The sequence below is a fragment of the Gymnoscopelus microlampas genome, assembly GCF_963454915.1.
Source record: "Gymnoscopelus microlampas genome assembly, chromosome: 6".
NCBI lineage: Eukaryota > Metazoa > Chordata > Actinopteri > Myctophiformes > Myctophidae > Gymnoscopelus > Gymnoscopelus microlampas.
The window spans coordinates 9,648,986-9,671,275 of NC_139943.1; the positions used below are offsets into that span (position 1 = coordinate 9,648,986).

Consider the following 22,290-nt stretch of genomic DNA (forward strand, 5'->3'; position numbering starts at 1 on the left):
GCATGTTTTGTACCTGTTTTCTCCATACATGGGCATGCCCCCTTTGCCCTTAGGCCCCAGCCATAAAAGTCTGTCCCCCTTTCGTCCATATATGGGCATATACACAGGCTGACACGTCATGTGAAGTCCGGCTTTTAAAAGTCTGTCCCCCCTTTCGTCCATACATGGGCATAGACACATGGGCATCTGCCAGGTCTGGCAGAACCAGGTCTCCTGGTCTTGTTTTAAATGAGACAAGATGAAATAAAAAAGGGACACGCACACAGCACAACAACCCACCTCTCCAGGTATGGGAGTACAGCAGGAGTAAGGCACGGCACAGCGCTCTGAGCTGGGGTTCAACTGTGAACAGTTAAAATACAGGTTCCACGACCAGTCTGTGTAGTTGTTCCACCCACAGCACTTGAACTGAGAGAGAGAGAAGGAGGGGGAGAGAGAGAGAGAGAGAGAGAGAGGTATATATTTAACCGATTGAGACCTGAAGCCGATTCTACATGTCTCCTAAATCTCAACAGTTTTCTGAAAAACGTACGTTTCTATATCAGTGGTGCTCAATCTTTTTCATGTCAAGGACCCCCAAAATGACATGTATTTGGCCGCGGACCCCCATCAAAATATTTTGTTCCATGGACCCCCAGAAGCAAAGATTTGAGTTAAAAATGTTCGCTTTAAAAATATATATATTCAAAGATTTGCACACATTTTCACGATTTTTCAAAAATAGCAGATCTACAAGCTCGTGGCGCGGCACTCGGTGCCGCGCTATGAGCTTGTATATCTGCTATTTTTGAATAGCCAAAGTGTCAAATAATGCTTTCTTAGCTCAAATCTAAAAATGACACAGTTCCAGGTCTTAATGGGTTAAAGACATGCTCTTGCACTTTACTGTACAATCTACCAGTCTGGAGCCTCTCCGGGGGGAATCCATGCTATCAGAAGCGTGCCAATATCTGCAGATGGAGCAGGAATATCACATGAAGAGAAACTGCAGAGCACACAGTAAAATGCATGTTACTCATAGCCCGCCATGCGGAAAAGCCACCTCACTTAGGCCAGCGGAGCGCTTATGAAGCCCGTTTTGAGCTTGTAGATCGGCTATTTTCGGCGTGGGGGCGCGACGCCAGCGGTGCGCAACGAAGTATATAAAGTCCCTTAAGTCACGCCACCTGACCCGGGGCCATTGGGCCATGGTTTCCTGGAGCTTTTAGTGTGCAATAAAACGTTGGACGTGTGATGAGCTCAGTGACTTGTGATGTGATGTGGGGATGTATGGCTCCAGGCAGGGCTGGATTAAAAGGCTTTGTAGGGGGCCCGGGGCTACGACCAGACCTATAACCACTTAAACTCCTCTAGTCGTAGTAAAACGGACCCAAGTTGCCAACTGTAGTTGGACCACTTTTTTTTACACCGTCTACACCAAATTTCTAAGGCGAAATTAGCAGATCTACAAGCTGTTCCCCCCCAGACAGGGGCGTCACGGTCATTCACTGTAGCCTGGTATCCAGCCTGCTTCGCTACGTTCGGCGGACTTTTTTTTCTCTCTTCGCTTCTCAGTCTGGAATGCCTCCTATCTCCAAGGGAGGCGGGACATGGCAAACGTTTCGAGTCGTGCCGTGGCTTCTGATTGGTCTGTGGTGCGGGGCGGGACAAAAAAAACTGTGTGATCGTTGTGATTCGTCATTCGTTTGAACAACATCCAATCAGCAACGACGTTGCCTAACGTAACATATGTAGTTCCAGTGTCACTGTGCGTACAACACGACACACCCTCACTCGCAGATCCGTGATTTCATGCCCCCCACTTTTTGAAAAAATAAAAAATATACATATTTTTTGATAATAAATCGGTAAAATCAGGCAAAAATAAGAATTAAATAACCTAACCCTAACCCTAAAACCGAAATAAAGTAACCAAAACACGAAAAAAAAACTAACAAAATCCGCCCAAAAAACACAACATTTTGAAAATACAGAATTTGTTTACATTTGACAGTTACAAATGTTTTTCACGCTTTTTCAAAAATAGCAGATCTACAAGCTCATAGCGCGGCACTCGGTGCCGCGCTATGAGCTTGTATATCTGCTATTTTTGAATAGCCAAAGTGTAAAGTAAGGGGTATAGTCCACCGAAAGTCCATCCCCCCCACCTTCTGAGAGCCCGTGACGTCCCTGCCCCCAGAATAGGGATGCTGGTGTTCAGGTGGTTAAAGGACGGCTTCCCCCACTTCAACCTATCTCGGTCCTCACTAACGCTCATTATAAGATGCCGCCGTTTCTGTCACAACTCGCTCGGAGGGCTGTGGACAGTTCAGAAACCTGCCTACCAGTCATCGTTTTGAAAATGTAAAAATTCCAAACTTTAAAATATAGTTTATATTCATGCAATAACAATGGCCTCTATGTGGGCATGCTAACTTTCCTGTATAGAAAAAGGCCTTAGTTTCTATTAGCTTGCCTTGGATTCTCCATCGATGATGTCACTGGTAGGCAGGTATTCTGAACTGTCCACAGCCCTCCTCTGAGACACGGTGAGTAGACGGAAATGGGTGTCATCTTATAATGACTTATTGAGGACCAATTATATGGAGATGAGGTTGAAAATGGGCAAAGTGCTCCTTTAATTCCCCCAATCCAAACACAAACCACCTCAGAAGCAATGTTTCAGCACCATACACAGCACCTTATTTTACCCAGGAAAAGGCAGTCTGTGTCTAGGCCTGTTTTCCAATCAAATAAAATTACGTCCGCTACATTAAATGTTGCCAGTAGAAGTTATAATAACATGAAATAATCATACAATAATAATGTGATGATAACATGTTCACACTAATCGTCTTTTATCAAGAAAAAGTGCTGCCCAGAGAGCTTTTTTTTAATGCCAAGGCTGTTTCAGTCAGACTTCAAACAGACTTCAATACCTTCTATGGATTCGTACCGAATATTGACAAAAAGGTTTTAAACGAGTGCATGTCGATGTGGAGGATGGAGATTGTGCAAATCTGGGGCACATTTAACAGCTAAAAGGTATCAATCTTTTATAGACAAGCTGCCGGAGACGAGTATGGAGGTTTCTGCCGTGTGCACCTGTGAGCTCTGCTACCCGGAGCACACTGCTACCAAGTCTCCTTGCCCTGTAATCTGTTTTTAAAGGAATATTTCACTTTGAAACATGCTTGGGGTCATTTTAACATCTACTCTGGCTTGTGTGAGCACCCCAGGCGGGTTTTAAGCTGCTTGATTCAGTATTTAGATAATTAATAACTCCATTTTAACCAAGATAGATTCATTGAAAACACCCCGTCATTGGCTCTGGAGACTGATATTGTCCTTCTAATGCGTGAGGAGACTGTTTATTTCTTCTTATCCTATCCTATCCTACTACTATAATTGACAAGGCCTCCACAGTACGTCCGGGGTTGGTTGGTCAGCACAGGATCACTCCACTTGCCTCCAAACCTGCCACAGACTATTGATCAGAGCTCTGGCTAATACTTAGGCTTCTTTCCCCACCTTGATCAGTGATCAGACTTTCAGTTTGACGGATTCCCTGATAGGCCAATCAGACCCTCAGCTTGACTTCGCATGACGTGTGTGCAGAGAAGGCTTCCCTGATAGGCCAATCAGACCCTCAGCTTGACTGATTGATTGGCAAGGAGGAGGGGAGAATTCGTATTTATTTTTTAACATCTAGATGTGAGGGCCGCGAAGCCGCCCAAACCTGTAGTTATTATTATTACATGTATTCGTCCCCCCCCCCCAAAATAAATTATGTTAAAAATGAATATCAAACATCCAAATACTGAATTAAAAACTGTCTGAGGTGTTCAAAAAAGCTAGCCTGACACTCAGCCTGAATTTTCATTTGGTTTCACTCCATTATTCAGTCTGAAAGCCCTCTCAGTGCAGCCGTTTTCTGAGATGGGGGCGTGGCCAAAGTGGGACTCTTTGGTGATTGGTTCATACTGGATTATCCCGACCCCGATTGGGTCGTTTATATTTTTCAAACGAGAAAACCCCGCCTTCTACAGCGTCACACCAGACCCTAAATGCGAGGCTATAGCGATTTCAGGGGCTGGAGGGGCCAGGATACACAAAAGCCCAAGTAGACGTTAAAATTACCCCAGGCTGCACCAGCGCTCCTATTTTCTGACCTAAAGGGGCGGGTTTAACATCTCCGGCGAGAGAATCTGTGTGATCCCATTGGTTCACCGATCTGTCCGTCAGCCCCCGCCCCGTCAACACAACATTACGAGCGACGCCCACTGCACTCTGGTTGGTTGGGGAAATTAAACACTTCCTATACCGGGTACACCGACGCGCTGATCCAGGCTTTTATTTTTTAGCAAAAATAAACAATAAAAGCCTGGAGATCGAGGCTAAAATTACCCCAACCACATGTTTTAAAGTGAAATATCCCTTTAACCCCTGTATGTACAGCCTTTGGTGCCTGAATTTGGATCAATAAAGGTCTTATCTTATCTTATTTAATCTTATCTGGAGGCTCTAGGTCAGTGGTTCTCAGACGGGGGGGGGGGGTCCCCAGACGATTAGCTTAATGTGCAACCTTGTGGACCGGACCACAACTGGCTTATTAATTGCGATATACTAATAGGCCCGTCTTTAAAGAAAATACTATCCACAAGTATCGTCCTGCTCACTAATGCCACGGACTGCCTGGATGATGTTTTTTTTTTTTTATAATTAATGCATACGATTTGGCTGCTGACTGGTGAGCAAACTACTGGAATTGAGTGTCTCTATAGACGATTAGGCCTATTTCATTAAGATTCATTGGCAGTAGGCTATCTGCCACCGCGATGGTGGTAATTTGGAGAACAAATTATAAAAAGGGAACTGAATTGAAATAAAATAGCTTTTCGTGGTCTCCTGGCAGCAGTTAACTGTATTCACTCCATCTAGTTTGAAATGTATGGGCTAGCACACGGGGCCCATTCTGCCAGCACGCACGCACGCGCACGCGCACGCGCACGCGCACGCGCACGCGCACGCACACGCGCACGCACACACACACACACACACACGTCCTATACTTGTGAGGACATCAACGCTTTAGGACAGCCATTTTATGAATGTCATTGAAAAATACATATATTTTGCCAGTTTTAACCGTAAGCCTAAAGCCGAAAAACAGCAGATCTACAAGCCCACAACGCGTCGCAGCGCGACGCGTTGTGGGCTTGTAGATCGGCTATTTTTCGGCGCATGACACTGGCGCGCAACTAAGTATAAATCATGTTTAACTCTAATTCCAATCCCTAAACCTAACCTCTAAGACACCTAAATGTCTAATCCTGACCTGAATGTTTTTCTAATTATAAACGTATTTCTAAAAAAAAATGTTTTAACTATAAAACAATCATTTGTCTTGTGAGGACCAGGAAAACGGTCCTCACAATGTATATTTCTTCAAATTCTACTATACTTGGTCCTCGCAAGTATAGTAATACAAAAACACACACACACACACACACACACACACACACACACACACACACACACACACACACACACACACACACACACACACACACACACACACGCAAAACAAGGCACTAGATTGAGGGGAAAAAAGAGAATAGCGCCACTGTCAGGTGGAAACCTTGTATGTCCAAAAGCATTACTTTTCAGGAAGTGGAAAAAAAAATAACCCATGTTCCAATGGACCTAATGTAGTCACTGTATTATATAAGTCACAAGCTCTTGTTGATACTTTATTCCCCAAACATTATATGGAGATACAAGGTTTTTGTCCAACAGTGACGATAGGTGATTGGTGCTGCCCCCCCCCCCCCCCCCCCCAATCCAGCCTGATTCGATACGTTCGTCTTTTTCTCACTTCCCTTGACTCGTACTCCCATGATAGGCAAGTCAGGAAGTGACTTGAGTTGTACATTGGACAACACTGGTCCTCCCCAACCTACAGACCAATCAGAAGCCACGAGTTGTTTTCACTTGTGTGTGCACGGAGATAGAAGGCTTTCCAGACTGTGATGCGAAGTGATAAAAAAAAAACGCCAGACGAAGCAAGCAGTGGCGTGCACAGACATTTTGAGGGGCAGTTGCTCAAGTAAATTATACTTTCTTTTGTTTACTTGGTCTGCTCTTTTTTCCCTCCGATCTTGTAGATCGGCTATTTTTGGCTAAAGTTCTCCTCAGAAAAGGGATGCTAGGTTTCGAGTGGTTATGGTAAAAAGAAAAATCATATCACATAAAGATTTGGCGGACCCCCTGTAGTAACTCTGAGGACCCCCTAGGGGTCCCGGACCCCCTGTTGAAGACCCCGGCTGTACATTGTTTTTTCAAAAGGGCACGTCCCTGTTAGCAAGTAGGCTGGATCCCAGGCGACATCATGCCCCAGGCTGCAGCCCTGTGAGCGTGAGGTTAATCCGGCCCGGTCTCCAGAGATGGACCACTGCACACACCTCTGTCTGAATGTAATCCAACAGGTTCTGCAGGTCCAGGTCGTCTCTGTAGTGCACGATGGCTTTCTTCACAAACTTGCCCAAAGCTTCACGAGTCTAAAGGAAAGAGACGGGACAGAGACTGAATATTGACATCAAGTACATTTGAGGTGTCCTATCATTCATGAGCCTCCTGCTCAGTGGCGTAGACAGACATTTTGAGGGGCAGGCGCTCAAGTAAATTATCCTTTTTTTTGTTTACTTGGTCTGCTCTTTTTCCCTCTACACCTATACCTCTTTGCCAAAAATAGCCGATCTACAAGCCCACAACGCCTCGCAGCGCGAGGCGTTGTGAGCTTGTAGATCGGCTATTTTTGGCTAAAGTTCTCCTCAGAAAAGGGATGCTAGGTTTCGAGTGGTTATGGTAAAAAGAAAAATCATATCACATAAAGATTTGGCGGACCCCCTGTGGTAACTCTGAGGACCCTCTAGGGGTCCCGGACCCCCTGTTGAAGACCCCTGCTGTGCCCTTTTTTAAAAAGGGCACTTCTGGTCAAGAGGGCAAAGGGCTGGTGCTCTAGCCCCACCTAGAGTCTATCTGTGCACGTCCCTGCTCCTGCTACAGTAGTTGTGCTGTGAAATGACGCAGACCCCTTGTAAAGAACTAGTCACTTACTGTATGTACCCGTAAATGCATACATACATACATACTGTATAATATTTCAGTATGTAGATGCCACATTGGCCACTGAGATAGGACAACGTTGATGCTATATTGGTACGGGCAATTTGCCACAACTTGCCATAGTTGTATGTACGCAAGTAGGCTACCTAAATTACTACATTAATTTTTTCCCCAGTTTTATAACCATTACTGTTACTATCAAAGTACGATATGGTATTTTGGTATGAAAACCCACATTTTTTATTTAACTAAGTATCCTGTATCATAACTATATAATGTGGTATTTGTGACACACTAAACCGCTTGGAAAATCGGTTGATAATTCAGCGAATTGTGATGCTTTTGATTAAAGGCAGCGACAAACAGAAAGGTCTTTAGATGTGTTTCAAAAGAAATAAGAGTGGCAGCAGACCCGCAGTTTTCTGGGACTTTGTTCCAGATAATGTGGTGCATAAGAACTAAATGCTGCTTCCCCACGATTATCTTTGTTTTTTAGGGACAGAGAGCAGACTTTTACCCCAGATGACCTGAGAGATCTGGATGGTTCATGATATCATACAAGATCAGAAATGTGTTTTGGCCCCTAAACCATTTAAAGCTTTATAGACCAAACAGTAGTATTTTGAAAGCAATTCTTTGACACACACAGGGAGCCATGTAGAGATCTAAGAACTGGAGTGATATGCTCCACTTTCTTTAAGCAGTCGAGCAGCAGCGTTCAGAATCAACTGCAGTGACCGACTGCTTCATGCATTATGGAGGCACGGCTTGACCCTACCGATGTGGTGGCTGCTCCAGGGAACGCTGTGTACAGCATATCTATGATGCGTACAGTGTACATCATAGATGTGTACACAGATGTGAACACACCACTGTTTGTACACACAGTGTGTGGTTCCCTATAAAAGCAGATGTAGTATTAGTTTTAGTGAGACTCTGTGTGGTTCATACCATACTCCACCAAAATGTTGCGGTCTCACCATGCTTCACATACTGATGTGATGTTTGTTATTCATGTCCTTCACTGTCTTTTTTTGCGATTATTTTAATGTTGTTTTATGCTTTTGCTTTTCTTTTTTTCTTTATTGTTAAATTATGTGTACTTTTTCTGTAAAGCACTTTGAGCTGCATTTCAGGTCATGAAAGGTGCTATACAAATAAAGTGTATTATTATTATTATTATTATGTTGTTGCTGTTGGGCAGAAAAACCTCTTTACTCCATATTTTTTTGTACATTAATGTCCTTGTGTGACATACAGTACTACAGTGTCACAAAAGAAGGACAATCGCGGCACTCAAATTGTGCCGCGATGCGACACGTTTTGAGCTTGGAGATCTACTATTTTTGCCTTTTTTTCCTTTCAATTACATTTCTGAAAAGTAACACTTTTGGACATACAGTTATGAGGTTTCCAGTCCAACTATGTGTATGATGATGAATTTCAGTCTGTCGACGGGACTTGTTCCCCAGAGGACGCCGAAAACGGCAAAACAAACTTAGGAACTGATTGATTGAAATAGCTTACAGGTGGTGTGTCCCAGATGAAAGCCATTAGCCACAACAGCTCAGTTTGTCCATGTTTGCATAACTGTATACGTGCATTACTGCGAGAATCAGCGAGGCCCTTAATGGAGTATGATGGCTGTAATAACATGTCCTTTTAAAACATTCATAATGGTTCGGCCCTGAGACAAGCCTCCCACATATCGCCACTGTCGGGCGGAAGTACCTCGTATCTCCATGTTTCAACTTGTTGTTTTCTTTTCCTGTAAATTGATGCCCTTACTTTGTCAAACCACAGTGTCACACAAACGTAGCAATAATTGTAGCCCTGAAACATGACTGTCGTCATTTGACAGTCACGGCGGAGCTTCAACCTGGTTTTGGTACTTTCTCCATTTACAACCCGTACATCTACATAAACGTTCAGGTTTCAAATATGAAGTGCTTACCACATAGCCACGGATGTTACAATTTACATCAGGGGGGTCTAAGTATCTTCCATATTGTTGGGAGCTTGTAGGTCTGCTGTTTTTGAAAAATGTTACGTGAAAGTGGTCAAGTGTGTCTGTGAGTTGTATAAATATTGAACCATTCTAATTCAAAATAGCCGATCTACAAGCACAATTAAGTCAAAGTGGATAAGTGAGTTTTTACAAATGTTGAACCAATGGAAAATCATTAACAAGAGATCGTTACTAAATCATAACTACAGTACATTGGATCCATTGGAAAACAGTTTTTCTTTTTTACATTTTCTGTAGTGACCGTTTTGGACATATGAGGTTTTCCACCCGATAGCTACGCCTACGATACACTACATATACATAAACATCATACACATAAGTGAGCAGGTGCACCGTTATGCACAGATAGACATGAATACATGCATTCCTCTCCACCGTGCATTATCTTTTATTTATCATGGTGGGGGGAGTTGTTGCGTAATCTACTCTACCGTATGTGGCACAGCCAGTTGAATTAACAAAGCCCCAGTAATTATGGGGCCAGGCTTCCAGCATGGACCCATATTGTTATTCGCATTATTCCATTTCTTCTTCTTCTTCTTCTTCTTCTTCTTCTGCCGTTTTTGCCAGTTCTGGCTGAACCGTGCAGTCGCTTTTTATGAAACTCGGCCATATGGTAGATGGTCATGAAAAACGATCAAAAAATAAATCTCACAATCTTTCGTCTAAAGGTGGCGCTATAGCACTCAGTTGAAAATGACAACTTTGAACAGGTACAACTCATGCCCTGTTTCACCTACAGCCATGAAACTTCGATGCACACATGCGTCTCCTCATGCTGAACAACTTTCACACTCTGACTTTTGACCTCTGACCTTTAGATCTCCCACCATTTTGAATTATATGAAAAACAGTTAAAACCTATCTCCTCCTGGGATTTTTGAGTAATCTGCACGAAACTTTTTACACATGAACTTTGGACCTATACCAAAAAACGTTTGCAAAATATCTTCCATAAGTGAAAAAATGAAGCTTTAATGAGCCAATGAATATTGCAGTTTTATGACAATTATTCATCTGCCCCTAACACATACATGCAGACTTACCATTCTTTGAAACTTTGCAGAAATGTAAAGGGCCATTCCAAATATCACTGAAACCAATCTTACTCCAATTGGTCAAACGGGGGCGCTATAGCAATTTTTTGAAAATTGAAACTTTAAACAGGCAAAAGTCATGCCTCGTTTGGCCGACAGCCATTAGACCTGCTTACACATGTGCCTTGACTAATGAGGAACACATCTATCACGTTGACCAGTAAGCACCGCCCTTAGATTGTCCGCAATCTTGAGCAGTTTGAAAAACACTTAAACCCAGGATTTTTCAGCTATTTGCGTGAAACTGTATGATCTGTGTGATCTCCTTTTTCAGAGGTTCTTGTCTGTTGGTGGCTTCTCGCTTAAATGTGTGCCCCACAACCTGAAGGTCACCAGTTCAAGCCTCACTTGGTGCAGACTTCATCTAAGTTGCATTTCACACAACATGACTATCAATGAATACATCTGCAATTGTTAAAGATAACATGAAATACTTAATTGAGTGTTTTTTACATACAGCTGATCTACAATCTCACAACTTTTCAGATAGCAATGAGAGTATGTTTTTTCAATGTATAACATACTTCATTGTGAAAATAGCCAATGTACAATCTGACAACTTTTAATGGTTTGTGAGCTTGTAGATCGGCTACTTTCACTAATTTTGGTTCTGAGGAGATGTACAATTTCTTCATTGGTAAATGGTTTGTGAACGAGTGATCTTAGTGTTAGTGAAACAGGGGCTTGGGTCATGACAGAAGGCAAGAGTTTGTGATCCTCAACAGACAATATCAGCCTGGACAAAGATATAGCACTATAGGTAGTGTTGCAGCTACCTAAGAGTGCTTCATGACCGTAAGGTTGCCGGTTCAAGCCTCACTTGATGCAGACTCATTTAAGTTGAAATGCAAAAAACATGACTCAATCTATTCCGTTTCCATGGCGCTCTCTCTCTCTCTTCAATCTATTCCATTTCCATGTCTTTCTCTTCAATCTATTCCGTTTCCATGTCTCTCTCTCTGTCTCTTCAATCTATTCCATTTGTCTCTATCTATCTCTCTCTCTCTCTCTCTCTCTCTCTCTCTCTCTCTCTCTCTCTCTCTCTCTCTCTCTCTCTCTCTCTCTCTCTCTCTCTCTCTCTCTCTCTCTCTCTCTCTCTCTCTCTCTCTCTCTCTCTCTGAGGGGTGGCCATAGCTGAGTGGTTAGTGAGCCCGCCTAGGGAGCCAGAGACTCTGCTTGCCCCAGGTACGATTCCAGACCAGGTCAGCAAATGTGTCGATGAAATGAAATTTGTCCCTGAGCAAGACTCTTAACCCCTAATTGCTCACAGGCACTCATTGGAAACAAGACCGCAAGGACTTTCATGAACTGACCTGTTAAAGGAATTATCATTTCTCTTTCTCTCTCCTGGCCCCATATTATCGCTGCTTGCAGCTATATTTGCTTATTGTGTGTGTGTGTGTGTGTGTGTGTGTGTGTGTGTGTGTGTGTGTGTGTGTGTGTGTGTGTGTGTGTGTGTGTGTGTGTGTGTGTGTGTGTGTGTGTGTGTGTGTGTGTGTGTGTGTGTGTGGATGTGGAAAACCAGGGCATCTGCTAATTCTCTAGTGAATCTGCATATCGTCGCTGTTGGGTGAAAAATGTGTCTGTCCAAAACGGTTACCTTTCAGGAAATGGAGAAAACATTTATACAATGTAGTTATTATTCACAATAAGAGTCACAAGCTCTTGTTAATAGGCTACTTTTCATTGGTTCAATTTTATAAAACCCACTTTCACTTTTGACTTAAATGTTTTGGCGAGAGCGTTTGCCCCAACTGCCACTAAAAAGTGGCTACTGGCCAATCATAGCGCATCCTTGTACAAGTGGTATAGGCTTTGGGATGACGCCCACAGCCGTCCTCTGAGACACAGAGTGAGTAGACAAAAATTGTACCATATTATAATGAGCATTAGTATATGAAGATAAGTTGAACATGGGTGAAGTCGTCCTTTAAATTTGACATGTGAATTTATATTTCCATAAATTCCAACAGCCAATAACTTAACTAACCATCACGTATATAAATGATTGTTATCAGTAGTGCAGGAGTGCAGAGGGCTCGTCTGGCTTCCAGTTTCATATTCATATTTTACAATGCTATGTTTTTTAGCCTTGCTAGCAGCAGGGCTCATGTGTCAGACTGGTCAGTCTGTTGGCTGGATTGCCATGGAATCTTCTTTCATGAACCCCACGGATGACCCCATGGCCTTTTCTCTAGCACAGTGGTTCGCAACCTTTTCAGGCCACGGCCCCCCCAAAATAAGCGTATCTGAACTGGGGACCAATTCTTAGGCCAATGTTTGACCAGTTTTTATAGTATACATTGTTGATTACTTTTGACGCAGAAAGGCTTTTATTTTGTATTTATTTTATTTTAGAGTTATTAAAAAGGTCCCCAGTTTGATTATGCTTTAGGCCACGGCCTCCAATTTGGTACAGTTATTAAGATTGGGACCCCAATCTAACTCTGTAAAATCCTCAACTGTTCATTTAACTCTCTGAGAGTTTTATAGCTTTGTAGCGGCAGTTGACTTTGTGATCTTGTGCTGCAACTCGTATTCAATGTTACAATTAACATTGAAAATAATAGTGCCACAATAAATACAGCAAATTGTACAAATAAAAAGCTATTTCATTATTGAATTACTATGATTAAACTGCATAAGGATTATTTTCGTTTCTTTAAAGTCCCCCCACCCCTTACTCCCCACATAGTTTGTCTCTCCATCTCACGTCTCTCCATCTCACTACCTGATGTCTCTAGGTGCACAACAGTTAATCGAACTTGGAGCTCCTGAACAGAGTGGAGAACAGAGTGTGCCAAGGTTGCCCTTAGGCTAAATGCCAAGAAAACTGAGGTTATCACCTATAACATCTCATCAGAACATCCACCCCTGACAACAACAGGAGGCACTGCGCTGAAGGAGGTCAAGGACTTCAAGTACCTGGGCTCATGGGTCAACTCATCCGAGCAGGATCTTAAAGTGAGGAAGGCACATGCATGGAGGGCCCTGAACGGCATGACCCCTGTATGGAACTCCAACCTCCCAAATCAAATCAAACTCAGCTTCTTCTATACGGTAGTAGAGTCTGTTCTCCTCTATATGGCAGTGAATGCTGGACCTTGACGCCAACCCCGCAGAAGTCTCTATATTTGTGCTACACCAGAATGTTGCATGCAGTACTTAACATCAGCAAGAGTACACATGTTACCAACAAGATCCTGTATGAGGGAATGCCAAGGGTGAGCGAGACAATAGCAGCCGGGAGAATGAGAGTAGCAGGGACACTGCCAAAGACATCAAGAGCTGCCAGCCAGCAAATTGGTGCTGTGGGAACCAACACATGGTCATCGGTCACGAGGACGTCCCACAATAATATACGTGGATGTACTCAAGAATGATGCAGGAGCGCAAAGCAGCAACGAGCTGGCCAGATGTATGGAGAACCGGGATGACTGGAAGCAACGATGGAGGGCTCGTCTGAGGACGACCTAGAGAGAGAACTAATCGATTAAATAAAAAGATATCGATCATTTTATGAAATAATCAATTAATAATGTATCCCTATTTTGGGCATGCCATTGTAGAAAAAGTAATAAAAAACAAAACAAATTGCCTAAATAGTGTAGATTTGCTCAAAGTATAAATTAACGTGATGACATAAAATGATGAATGGATTCATTGACTCATATACACTTTTTAAAAAACTCGCTTTCCGTATATTCGATCAATCGGAGAAGTAATGGACAGAGTAATGATCGATGGTTGCGACCCCCTTCACTCCAGTGCCTCGCAGCACGTCTCTCTCTCCACCTCGGCGCCTTGCCGTGCCGTCGCACCTTTCTGTGTAATTAGCAAGCGAGCGTCTCCTTGAAGGGACGTGTTGAAACGGAACATTTGGTTCCACTTTGAAGCTCCGGAGCGTTTTGAATGATTTAGTGATTTCAGGAGGAGAGGATGCTGGGAGGGAAGGCTGTTTAAACGGCCCTGTTTAGCAGCATGCAGATTGCACACGCTGACAGAGAGCATACAGGAGGGAAAGAGAGAGAGAGAGAGAGAGAGAGAGAGAGGGGAGGAGAGCTTATCACCAGGGCGCCTGAGACGCCACGATGAGGGACTGTGTGAGGTTCTGCTCAGCAGCTGAGTTCTGCCGGGGTCGAGGGACCGTGGAGGGGGGGGGAGGGGGCTGGGAGGGCCCTCCGCTGCTGCTGCACTCACACTGCCATTGGCATTTACTCTATGTTTACGCTGACATGTCTGATATGTCTCAGCTGTCCTGCATGTAACTACTATATCTATATGCACGAGAGACTATGTTTCTATACCGTATCTGTTGCTATATTTATTGCTACTAGACCGGTGCCCTGTGGGCACGCTTTACTCTCCTCATTATCAGGAATATTTATGACATTCGCGATCTGTTTTTCTGTATCGTTTCCGTTTCCCCCTTTTCTTGAAAACTGCAAATTATGGGAGCTTGTCATAGAGTTATAATATATCTAGAGAGCGGACTGCCCCGGCCCCCAGCTATTCATTTCAATGAAAGTTGCTCAGTGGCGTTTGAAGCACCCAGAAGTCTGCCAGAAGTAGGCTACCAACATTGGGTCCAATAGAGCAGGCCATAGAGTTATGAGCAGGCGCACTTTAGGGTTTCTACGGAGCCCCTGAAGGCACATTAGTAGGTTTCAACGGTAGACGCACGCGCAGTAGCATTTTAACCCAATTAAGACCTGGAACGCATCTGTGTCACTTTAGATTTCTTTGGCCATTCAAAAATAGCAGATCTACAAGCGCCATAGTGCGGCACCGAGTGCCGCGCTATGAGCTTGTAGATCTGCTATTTTTGAAAAATCGTGAAAACATTTATTTATTTATTTTTTTCCCAAAAACTGCTAGGATTTAGAAAACATTTTTAAGAATCAACTCAGGTCTTAATGGGTTAAAGTAAACCGTGTCAGTGGAATTATGTTTCTACACATCGTTGCAGTCAATTTGGTTCCATTTGAAAACTCTTGGTGTTTTTAAAAGAAGGCTGATGCACAGCCAAAGGTTAGTGACAGGTGTGTAGGACGAACAGGAAGGTCCAAATGTTCAGAAAGGACAAACATGTTGAAACTGATGAAGGTCTAACGACCGAAACGTCGACTTACTAGAGGCTTTTTTGTCAGACAGTTCCAGACAGTGTGTGAGTGACCTCTTTCTTTGATTTGATATCAAAGAAAGAGTTGAAATAACCCTGAGGATTCTACTGTGTGGGAAACATCGTGGGAACATCTGTGGGTCCAAGTTTATTTCCTGTCAGCTATTGATGTTTGACAAACACTTGCAACAGGAAATCAACTTGAACCCATTTTAGCATGTTTCTGTTGTCAAAATGTGAAAAGGTCCATTATGCTTCTGACAAAGGGGTACACACTTGTTTGCCATGGGGTGTTTGTCATCTGCCTTTGATATATGTCTTCAGATGCACAACAAAGCTCTTCCTCAGACTTTAGAGGTGCTTCCCAGACAAACCAAACAAACAAAAACTCACACGATCCACATCATCATAACTGACAAACACAAGCTTTTCATTCAGACAGGGACTTCAGATGTCTGAGAGAGGGCTTTGTTGCTCACAACAACGCAGTAACGCTCGTATAACTTCCTTCAAAGGGGAGCGATTTGGTACGCAGATCTTCTTCAAGTCTGCAGTCTATACACACACACACACACACACACACACACACACACACACACACACACACACACACACACACACACACACACACACACACACACACACACACACACACACACACACACACACACACACACACACACACACACACACACACACACTACCTGATCTGAGTAGAAGAAGCCCAGGATAGCGATGGTGAGCAGGACCAGGAACACCAACATCAGACTGAAGGAAAACTAAAGGGCAGATACACTATGTTAGTTCAATCGATTTGATTGATCTTTATTCAAAATAAACATGATCATTAAAATAACACGGCGGTTGTTAAGTGGTCAGATGGGTGGGCCGCCGTGTGCATTTTCAATTTGATTTTCAAGTGGGCCCTGATCCAGAAAAGGGTTAGAACCAGTGTTGCCAGATTCTGTGAGAGAAACAAGCAACCAGGTCTAGGAAAACCAGCCCAAAAGAAAGCGACAATGGGCCACATGAGCACTTTAACATATACATCAGCTATTTGAAAATAGCAGATCTACAAGCTCACAACGCGTCGCACCACGACGCGTTGTGAGCTTGTAGATCGGCTATTTTTAAATGAAATTTTGCGGGGAAATTATAATAAGCAGATCTGGCAACCCTGTTTATAACCACTCAAGATTATCGGACTTCCCACATCCATACTTTCAGATATGAACGATAACGCCATCACACGTTTAGCACTCACAATAGCAAATCCTCTACATCGCGTCACTTCAGACTCATGCCATCTGGACCAAGATACAGAACTTTGAAATGGCAAAAAAAAGTTTGTTTTAGTAGGAGTTTTTGTCCCTTCGGCCATTGCTGCACTAAACAAACTGCCTCGCTGATATGATGGTTCCGTGTATACTGGGGACTTCATGTATGTATATGTATGTAGTCATTCCAAACCCTCTTTCATTGTATTTGAGATTGAAGCCAGACAGTACAACTATTTATGACTAAAAAAATAAGAAAGCTGCAAGAACTGTCCTTTTATGTTCACTCTTTAATGTTTAAATCCCCCTGGCTCTGATGTTGTTATATAGATGTATTAATAACTTATTTGTTTGTGTATGTATGTTGTTTGTGTTTGTTTTGTATTGTATATGTCCAGTGGTGGAAAAAGTACTCAAATGTTTTACTTAAGTAAAAGTAACAATACTGCAATGTAGAAGTACTCTGTTAAGTAAAAGTCCAGAATTAAACATTTACTTAAGTAAAAGTACAAATGTATTGGCATCAAAATATACTTAAAGTACCAAAAGTAAAAGTACTAAAATATTTGAAAATAGCAGATCTACAAGCTTAGAACGCGTTGCATAGCGACGCGTTGTGAGCTTGTAGATCAGCTATTTTCAAATAGCCTATGAATAAATAGGGCTGATGTGGTTAATGTATGTTTTATAATGTAATGATTTATATCTGCAAAGTAAGTAGTAACTAAAGTTTTCAAATAATTGGAGTAAAAGTACAATATTTGCCTCTGAGATGTAGTGGAGTATAAGTAAAAGTATAGACAATTGGAAATACTCCAGTAAAGTAAAAGTACCTCAAAATTATACTTAAGTACAGTACTTGAGTAAATGTACTTAGTTACTTTACACCACTGTATATGTCATGATTGTTATAAATAAAGATATGTAAAAAAAAGAGAAAAAAAGTATGTCTTGGTGTTGTTTGCGTGCTATGTTGTTTTGTGCCATATGGTTGTGTTTTTTCAGTTGGAACAGACTGTGAAGATAAATATCCCTGAGGGGACACAATACATATTGTTATTATTATTACTGTCATAAAGCCCATGTGTGTGTGAGTAGTGTGTCTGTTACTGTCTTCAGCAGTGTGTGAGTAGTGTGTCTGTTACTGTCTTCAGCAGGCGGATGTTCTCCCTCAGAGCTCCAATGCAGCCACAGAAGGTGATGAAGAACATGACCACGCCCACCACGATGAGGATGACAGCCGGGTCGATGAGGAAGGTGTCCCGCACGGTGTCTGGCACAACAAGTACACACACATTATGTTTGTTAGAGTGTGTGTGTGTGTGTGTGTGCACACGTACGTGTACATGTTGTTGGGCAGGGGGGGGGGGGGTGGACCACCCTACCACCCCTCCCTCCCCCCATCTCAAAATATGTTGTACCAGGGACCCCCAGAAGCAAAAAGTTGAGTACATTTTTTTTGGACACATTTTCAAAAATAGCAGATCTACAAGCTCATCTGCTATGTGGTGCCGCGCTGTGAGCTTGTATATCTGCTATTTTTGAATAGCCAACGTATAAAATAATGCTTTTTTAGCTCAAATCTAAGGTTACACATATACTTTCCCGGCCTTAACCCATTAACTTCGGGAAGGCATATCTGTTTCATTTTAAAGATTTGAGTTACAAATGTTCGCTTTAAAATATATATTTTCAAATAAATGTGCAAAAATGTTCACGATTTTCCCCCAAAAAAATGCTGATCTACAAGCTCATAGCGCAGCACTCGGTGCCGCACTATGAGCTTGTAGATCTGCTATTGTTCAATAGCCAAATAAATCTAAAATGACAGAATCTAGATGCGTTCCAGTTTTAAAGGATTAATGGGTTAATGTGGCTCTCTAACTTCACTCATATGGAATAATATGCAACATCTCCCTCAGCACACGGCACATTATTTCTATGAACATGACCTGTCAGACCTCCTTCTGCTAATGATGCATTTATTATATATCTGCCTCTGTGGAGCATTAACATTTCTACCCGACCAGACCTCCTTAATTCAACCTGTTTTATGTACAAGTGTAGTTTATTTTCACAGGGACAGAGCACACTCATCTACATTACACTGTGAGTGAGTGTGCCAGACAGTATTAGCCCACGGATAGTTATTCAAATGTAGTCCTTGCACAGTGTGACCTGTGCCAGGGCTTTGAGTCCCTACTTGTTCTTTCTAGCTCAGATAGTCATACATGTCTAGCGCTGCAAATGTTGCTTTATTTCCATTTTCCCGGTTATTCTATCGATTGCGTTTTCGATTTGATCGAATAATCAAGAAGTACGTTTTCTTTTTTGTATTTCTGTCAATGAATCGACCACTCAACACATTCAAACTGGGAAAGCATGCCGCATCATTTTAGATTTTAACCACTTAAACCATTATTTTACACTTATAGCAGATCTACAAGCTCATAGCGCGTCAGTTCGTGCAGCGCTATGAGCTTGTAAATCTGCTATTTTTGAAAAATCGTGAACATTTGTACAAATCTTTGAATACATATATATTTTTAAAGCGAACATTTTTAACTCAAATCTTTGCTTCTGGGGGGTCCCTGGAACAAAATGTTTTGAGATGGAAGTAGGCGGCCAAATGCATTTTTGGAGGTCCTTGACATGAAAAGGTTTTAGAACCACTGATATATAGGTTTTTTCAGAAATCTGTTTCGGATTTAGAAGACATGTGTCGAATCGGCCTCAAGTCTTAATGGGTTAAGCCTTATTTTATGCTTCGTTTCACAATGGTGTTGTGCAGAAATCAGCCGATCAACAAGCTCGCAACGTGATACATTGTGAGCTTGTAGATCTGCTAGTTTTATTATAAAAGAAAATACATCATTTCAATTAACTGTTGCACCCCTATAAACGTCTATAGTTTATCCTGTAAATCCTTTACTAAAGTGGTAAATGTGTGTTTTATAATATAATAATTTATATCTGCACAAGTAGCTAGTAAATAAAACTTTCAAATAATTGTAGTGGAGTAAAAGTAGAAGTATGGAAAATTGGAAATACTCCAGTAAAGTAAAAGTACCTAAAAATTGTACTGAAGTAGTAGTTACTTTACACCACTGTCACACGCCGAGGCATACAACCGAGTTGTGGTATGTCGCCTTTGTTTGTTTTTTTGACATTTGGAACTGAATTCCATTCTCTAGTATCTACCCATTCCATCATGGATACAGTGGGCTATAGAAATGACATACTTCAACCCATCCAAAGTCCTTGGAAAACTCTGAATGAAAAGAATTGTGGGCAATTATCTGCTCGTTTCTTGTATCCCATGGCAAGCAGAGTAAAACTTGCGTCGTTGGGTAATCATCGCCGCGCGGGTCGATAATCCTCCAAGACGCGTTGTGTAAAACAATCCATTACAACTTTATTCGCCCCAAAAACTCTGAAACCCACGCTGTCGTCTTTGCACTGTTTTCTGTACGTTCAGACAAGTTTCACATTTGGTGAATTAACCCGTTAAGACCCCGTCTGTGTGTCGTCTTTTGATTTATTTGGCTATTCAAAAATAGCAGATCAACAAGCTCATAGCTATGAGCTTGAAGATCTGCAATTTCTTTAAAAAAAAAACTTGTAAATCTTTGAATAAATATACTTTTCAAAGCGAACATTTTTACCCCCAGAAGCACAGATTTTAGTTAAAAATGTATATACAGTAGAGGTCCCGGGCACCCTGGCCCTCTAGCCGCGCATGGGGCTCTAGTAGCCAAACGCACGGTTTTAACTCGACAGACACGGGCGCGAGGCTCTCGAGTAGTACGCTGTCGACACACAAACCAAAAGCGAAAGCAACAGTGGTGTTTGTTTCGAGACGCGAAGCGAAAGCGAAAGCGAAAGTAAACCGAGAGACGGACCCATTTCAATGGCCGCCGCTTCGTTTTTTCGCTCGGCTGTAGTCGCCTGCACTCGCCTCAGAGGACAGACATGGCACAGCCACGCATGCGCACCACTCCCAAATGTAAGATAGGATATCTTCAAAGATTTGCACAAACGTTTTTTTTTAGCAGAACACAGGTTATTTTTTGTCCTTCTATCTCCTGAAAAGTAGACCACTTTGTAGGCCAGTTCACTTCAATTAATGATTTAACAATGAAAAGCAATTCTACAACTTTTGCTTGGGTTTGTTGTCTAATAAGTTCATACTGTAAGCCATTAAATATTACTGAATGAAAGACCACATAGCAGATCTACAAGCTCACCGAGTGCCGCGCTATGAGCTTGTAGATCTGCTATTTTTTGAATAGCCCAAAGAAATCTTAAAAATGACACAGATGCGTTCCCGGATTGAATGGGTTAAGAAGGCACATTATTTTGTCGCTAATCTCACAGCACACAGCACACGGATGAGGAGCTTGCTATGCAAGAATAATGATTAGTGCCGGAACAGTAATCATCAAAATGAGTTTGAGGAACTCAAGGGCCTAATCATACAAGTCCCCCGTCCTAAGCTTTTATAATGAAAAATGCTAAACTCCCAATTCACAGTTTCCGCTATTTCTTTGTCCGAGTAATCTCCCCGTTCCCACATGGCCCTCATTGTATTTTAGTTTGTACAAGTCTGTAGCACCTTGGAGACCACTATTCTACATCCCCTGCACACAGGAGTCCACCTGTTACTGAGAACTCACCTATTAAATGTTTATTAGGCCCAGGTAAAGATTTTAACGACTGCTTCAGGCACCTCATATAGCTTTGGTAGCGTTGTGTCTTCAGTGATAACTTGCTCTATGGCAGGGGTATTCAACGTTTTCAGGCCAAGGACCCCCTAGCTGAGAGGGAGATGAAGCAGGGACCCCCTACTCTATATTGCATAAAATTGTGTTTCAGATTAAAGTTTTTTTTTTTTACTTAGTCTGCTATTTTTTCCCTCTACACCTATAGCCTCTTTGCCAAAAATAGCCGATCTACAAGCTCTCAACGCCTCGCAGCGCGAGGCGTTGAGAGCTTGTAGATCTGCTATTTTTGGCTAATGTTCCCCTCAGAAAAGCAATTCTAGGGTTCAAGTGGTTAATGTAAAAAAACTAAATCCTATCACACAAAGATTTGGCGGACCCCCTATAGTAGCTCTGAGGACCCCCTAGGGGTCCCGGACCCCCTGTTGAAGACCCCTGCTCTCGCTTTAGACTTCTTTCTGTTCTTTCTGACTATAGGTTCACATACTGCATGCATACTGTCTAATTCTGCTCAGAATGATGCTTCGTCATGCCTGAGCAGGGTCAGAACGGCCCTGTCCTCGAGATAGAGTTTCTGCAGATAGCCGTTCTTACTGTATTTGGCTGAATCAGGCTCCACAGCCAAGATTGATACCCCCAAATGAGAAATGAAGATCTTCACTGTCTGTTCTGTTCTTTTGAATTAGTGACTCCTGTTTTGACTCTGACACTGTCTGCTCTTTTGGTTTAATGACTCGTGTTTTGACTGTCACTTTCTGTTCTTTTGGACTACGGACTACGGCCGAGCCTGCAAGCATCTCTAGGGCAATAGTTTATTAATTCAGAAACCCAGTGCAAATATCTAGTGCCAGAATTATTTTTTTCAATCAATCTTGGTTTGGTTCTTGACTCTCACTGAACCTCTCATGTGTTTCACTCTTATTACTGCTGTTGCTGA

The 22,290-nt window shown here is 42.4% G+C and overlaps 1 protein-coding gene across 1 annotated transcript in view; it reads right to left on the reverse strand.

Annotated features, from left to right (window-relative positions):
• Positions 1 to 22,290, reverse strand: part of tspan33b (tetraspanin 33b) — a 44,472-nt gene that overhangs the window by 11,116 nt on the left and 11,066 nt on the right. Inside the window, exons 3-6 of the mRNA XM_084060746.1 lie at positions 17,778 to 17,905; positions 16,060 to 16,134; positions 6,444 to 6,539; positions 280 to 408 (exon numbers count right to left, since the gene is read on the reverse strand). Of these exons, the coding sequence (XP_083916872.1) occupies positions 280 to 408; positions 6,444 to 6,539; positions 16,060 to 16,134; positions 17,778 to 17,905 (428 nt within the window). The remainder of the gene's footprint in view (positions 1 to 279; positions 409 to 6,443; positions 6,540 to 16,059; positions 16,135 to 17,777; positions 17,906 to 22,290) is intronic.